The 5,456-nt window shown below is 39.6% G+C and overlaps 1 protein-coding gene across 1 annotated transcript in view; it reads right to left on the reverse strand.

Annotated features, from left to right (window-relative positions):
- Positions 1–5,456, reverse strand: part of SYNE1 (spectrin repeat containing, nuclear envelope 1) — a 407,398-nt gene that overhangs the window by 303,092 nt on the left and 98,850 nt on the right. Inside the window, exon 5 of the mRNA XM_014532125.1 lies at positions 1,844–1,927. Within this exon, the coding sequence (XP_014387611.1) occupies positions 1,844–1,927 (84 nt within the window). The remainder of the gene's footprint in view (positions 1–1,843; positions 1,928–5,456) is intronic.

Consider the following 5,456-nt stretch of genomic DNA (forward strand, 5'->3'; position numbering starts at 1 on the left):
CGCATGGGCCACGAAGTTTCAATCGCACTGTACATGTGCGCCCGCACGTGGTATTTTGTGGAAGAGCCACACTCAAGGGGCCAAAGAGCCGCATGTGGCTCGCGAGCCGCAGTTTGCTGACCACTGACCTACACATGTGAAAGGAAATGTAAGGGAAAGAATGATAATGGAGAAGTAAGGATGAGGAAGGCACTTCTCTAAGTATAACTTTTGCTCTTACTAATAGAATCATAGTAACGATCTCATTCCACCCCCATCCCCCGCCCCCAAATTAGTCAACTAGAATGTGTGTGTTGGGAGGAGGTTCTGAAAAATGGAATATAACTCTATTTCAATGAGTAACACTAAAAGGGACAGGAAGAACAGAAGCAACCTAAGTAAATTTAGAAGCAGTCTTTGGACTGGATATTGTAATGATAAGGACCAAATGAACTGCACACAAATACTGTTCTCCAGTTAGTCAGTCAATCTGTTTCTCACAGGGACATGGGCCAGCAATTCTGAAACTATTTTATGTGCATAAAGGGTTAAAAAATAAGTGAGTATATTGTAGATGACAGCCAGATTCTCATTGTAAGAGAAAACAGAAACAAACACACATGAAAAACTAGAATAAACCTGTGGTGCTGAGTTGAAATATCAGTTTGAAATAATGGTTTATACACATGTATATGGGAGAAGTGAGTGAGCGCGTGAGAGAGATATCCCCAGGTTAGTACACATATTTTCTAGATCTTTCTGTTGGGGGGCCTGGGAGCGGTGAAACCTCAGTAGCAGTGAGCACACCCAGCACTCAAATCTGGGTTTCTAAATGCCATTTGCTAATAAAAGGACCCAAGCTTCCTTAGAGAAGGGCTGGGGCAGGGAAAATACAAGATATGCAGGAGCCAGACTGAAGAAGCTTAATGGCCAAAATTTGAACAAACTAATAAATTAATACTATAGAATAAAATAAATATCCATGAGTTTGTGCTAAAATAAGTAACTGAATAAATAATTGGAGGAAAAAAGAAAATAATTTCTTACATTACAAATGAGGGAAATATAAAATCACCATTAGGCAAACAGCACAGAAATAATTACTGACGGTAATCAATGCTAAAATTAGTGAGCGAAGTTTAAGAATAAACAGAATATTAGCCTGATGTCAATGACCTTCCTTAAGTTCTTTCTCAGTTATAAAATAAAGAGAAGATAATAATTTTACCATAAAAGAAACACAGCAAATGTCCTTACCATTGATCAGGATTAACATGACCAGCAATGAGACCTATCAGTATCCTATATCCACTAATATGATGTGCAGACAAGAATATATCACCTCCTTGGAATTCTTGCAAAATATGCATCACTTCATTATAATCATAAAATTGAGAAGCATTTTTCAAGATAACGGACCCCCAGTTATCAAAAGTGTCAAAGTTATGAAAGACTAGGAAAGAATGAACAAGTGCCCTAGAGTGGAAGGGACAAAGGGTCAAATGCAAGGTGTGTGATTCATTGTAACCTGAAGAGAAATAAGACATTGGAGGAAAACGGATGAAATCAGACTAATGTCTATGTTTTTAGTTCATAGTATCAGACCAACTTGAAGTTCCGTATTTTGATAACTGTACTCTGTAATGTACTATGTATAAGTTGTTAGCATTAGAGGGAGGTGCATGAAGCGTAGACATGAAATCATTGTACCCCTTTTTGCCACTTTTCTGTAAATCTCAAATTATTTTTACAATAATACTGCCTGTGTGTGTAGATCACATGCAGAGTTTTCACTCTGCAGCCAATATTGGAAACATCTGTATGCCCACGCCTTCTTCAAGTGTTTTGGTTTTGCCTCTCTTACCCTCCTTCCTTCAAGGAACTTCAGCGCGGTGCCGATGTTAGCCACAGCGTGGATCCGCTTCATACGGCGTCCTTGTTCACACGGCTATGAAAGGAGAACAGGAATAGATCAAAATGCACACATTCAGGAGATGGCTCAATAAAAGATAAAGAAATAAAAAGAGACTTATAAGATCTATTAAATATATTTAAACATACTTGGAGAATATTCAAGAACAACCAGCATTACTTAATTTCTATAAAGATGGGCAGGTATATGAAGGGGCATTATCCACACAGCACCTTAAAAGTTTACTGATATACTCAATAAAGGCCTTTCAGGTTTCTGTATGTATTAGAATGGAAATTCACAAAATTCCTATGCTGTCTACTGACACTGTCATCCTATAAAGTAGGAAATCTATATATATAAAAGCCTAAGCGACCGGCTGACCAGCCGGTAACTGTGATGCACATTGACCACCAGGGGGCAGATACTTAACACACAGGCATGGAGACATGGAACAAACTGATGAATCTCAGAGGGAAGGGGGGCGGGAAGGGCAGGGATAGATTAACCAAAGATCTTATATGCATACTAGAGGCCCGGTACACAGATTCGTTCACTGGTGGGGTCCCTCGGCCTGGCCTGTGGGGATTGGGCCAAAACCAGCTCTCCAACATTCCCCAAGGGGTCCTGGATTGCGAGAGGGCACAGGCCAGGCAGAGGGACCCCACTGGTGTATGAATCTGTGCACTGGGCCACTAGTATTTATATGAAAAGTAGCCTTTATGTGAGGGCCTGGGGTATACAGGAAATCTCTGTACTTTTCTTGTAATTTTGTTGTAAACCTGAAACTGCTCTAAAAAAATTAAGTCTTTGAAAAGGTACTCTTGGTAACTCACCATTTTTTTTTTCAGTTATACTGACATGAAAGGTTATTGACAATGTTATAACATTTCTAGGTTTGGATGATCAAAATATACAGGCCAAGGTTAAAATGTAGGATTGTGAGAATGAAAATATTATCTACACAAATGTATGTTCTGATTACTTATGTCTGAGTTACTAAAATTATCATGTGCTTTCTATGTACCACAATGCTAATTTTAAAACTCAAAATAATTTAAATAATGGAGATAGGATTAGCCTCCTTTACATTGATAGGAACCAAGTGGATAATTGAGGTGAAGTAATGTCTCCATTATCGCATAGCTGGTAAATTGGTTTCCTTTTCCTGACACCAGACCTTAACTAATCTCCCATTGCAGCTCAAACCGAGTACCTTTTACTTCCCAATTATAGTGTGCTAGGCAGACAATTGTATGCTATTCTAAACAAATATTTAAATAGAAAATTTACTTTTTACATTTTTGACTTTTATTTATTCTTTACTTTGGAACCTCTGTTATACATGACATAGTCCTACCATTGATCCACACATGGCCCATTTATTTCCTTGTTTGTTTGTTTGTTTTTAATCCTCACCTGAGGATATTTTTACTTTGATCTTTTAGAGAGAATGGAAGAGGGAGGGAAAGACAGAGAGAAACATTGAAGTGAGAGAAACACATTAATTGGTTGCCTCCTGCGTGTGTCCTGACCAGGGCCTGGCCAGGGAGAACCTGCAAGCAAGGTACGTGCCCTTTGGTTTGCAGGCCCACACTCTATCCACTGAGCCAAACCAGCTAGGGCTAGTTATTTATTTAATCAGTTATTTTTTTATAATGTAAAAAGCACCTACAAACCTGCCAACTGAACAAAGCCAGGATCCAGAAATTACATATGAAAGCCAATAACGCCATCATTCAGTTCATTCATCTATCTGCCTTCCTACATCCATGGCAACCATCACACTAAATCTAGTCCAATGCCTTTCTTTTATATAAATTCATTTCATGTATATGCATTATTAAAAATAATATTTTTTTAGTTTTTACATTTATATAAAGGTTATCACTGCATTAATCTTTTGAGACTTATTTTTCCACATAATATTTTATTCCTAAGGTTCATCAAAGTCGTTGCCTGTCACTGTATTTCATTCATTTTGACAGCTATATTATGTGCCATGTAACTCCTCTCCTTTTAAAGTAACTCTGGGTTATTTTCAGGTTATGCCTGTTTTGACCTATGCTAATGTACAACGGCAGAATTATGTTGGCACTTAGAATAGTATACTTCTTAAATACATCCATTTGAATTGTAATGAGGTTTCCTTCAACCTTCTAGGAAACAGCATAATTCAGGAGGATATATACACATGACCAGCTATATGTGGCAATCAAGGGAGTATGTATTTCAGTTCAATGCCTCTTACATCCTAACACTTATCCAGCATATGTAGTTTATGCATATATCTGTAACTTCCAAACTGGCTGTTCATGTGTCTTGTTCGATTTCTCCCAAAGCAGAGCCTGAGGAAAGGACTTGGCTGCCTGTAGTTTATTGGGGAGATGATCCCAGGAAGCAAGAGTGAGGATTCGTGAAAAGTGAAACAAGGAAGTGGGAAAAGCTAACAAAGGGTGTGCTCTGGAGTGTCCCACTGTGGGCAACTGGGCTCAGTTCCCCTGGGGGTCCCATTGGGCGCTCTATGAGATCTGTAAAATCGGCCTCAGAACCATTCCTCCTGCAAGTGCCCGGCTGGAGCATTTATTCATGAACTCCCACTGCCATTGGTTGAGGGTCCTCTGGGACCATTAACTCTCCTATACTTGAGGGCTGCCTGGTGCAATCTGTGACTCCAATAAGCCCGGAGGGCAGAATCCCAGAGATATGCTACCAGTGCTTGAGATCCGATGCTGGTGGGGGGCCTGGGTAACGCCGCCACTGCGTGGCTGAAATCAGACGTGAGCAGAGATGGCATCCGGGCCATGGGAAGCATCTGCTAGGAACCAAACTAGAAAATGACTTACACAATATTACTATCAGTTTGTATGTTTCAATAAACAACCTCTTCCAAAAGCTATTTTGAGGACTCTCTTCACAACATTAACTAGAAATTTTATGTTCAGGCAAAAGCAATTAAAAAAAAACTACTAAGTTACCCAAGAAATAATGATTGTGTAGCACCTGTCAAGATGCAATAGATACAGAAAAGATAAGTACTCCCAATTTTGAACCCTTTGTATACAACATGATGAAGACCATTTCCTGAGCTCCTTTCTCTAATCATGGTAAATAGCATTTATAATAGCTTATGTTTGCAAACTACTTATTTCTCTATCCCTCTGAAATAAAAATAAATATAATCCAGGAAAAAAATATTTTATGATTTGAGTACTGGAGGGAAAACGTAGCGCTCACTGTCAGTGTTGTTTTTCACTCCGCCGCTTTCGCTGTGTCTGAAAGCAAATGATCCAGAACGTGCTGTTCCTGTGACAAAGCACTGGTGTTGGAGCGTGGCCACAAGCTTATGAAAAATTGCCGCGTTGATTTCAGCTCACTTTTCAACAAAGGGCTATACAAACACACCGGAATGGACCAACACTCCTTTCCACATGGCCAGCTAACACTCGCTAACAAGTGAGGTAGATGTCCCTGTGCAACCAAGCTGCCTGGGCACCACACGGACGCAAGCGTTAACCATGATTGACTGACTACTGAGGAGGTCTCTGCTCTTAGTTCTAAGGTT

This window comes from Myotis brandtii, unplaced genomic scaffold (assembly GCF_000412655.1).
Source record: "Myotis brandtii unplaced genomic scaffold, ASM41265v1 scaffold847, whole genome shotgun sequence".
NCBI lineage: Eukaryota > Metazoa > Chordata > Mammalia > Chiroptera > Vespertilionidae > Myotis > Myotis brandtii.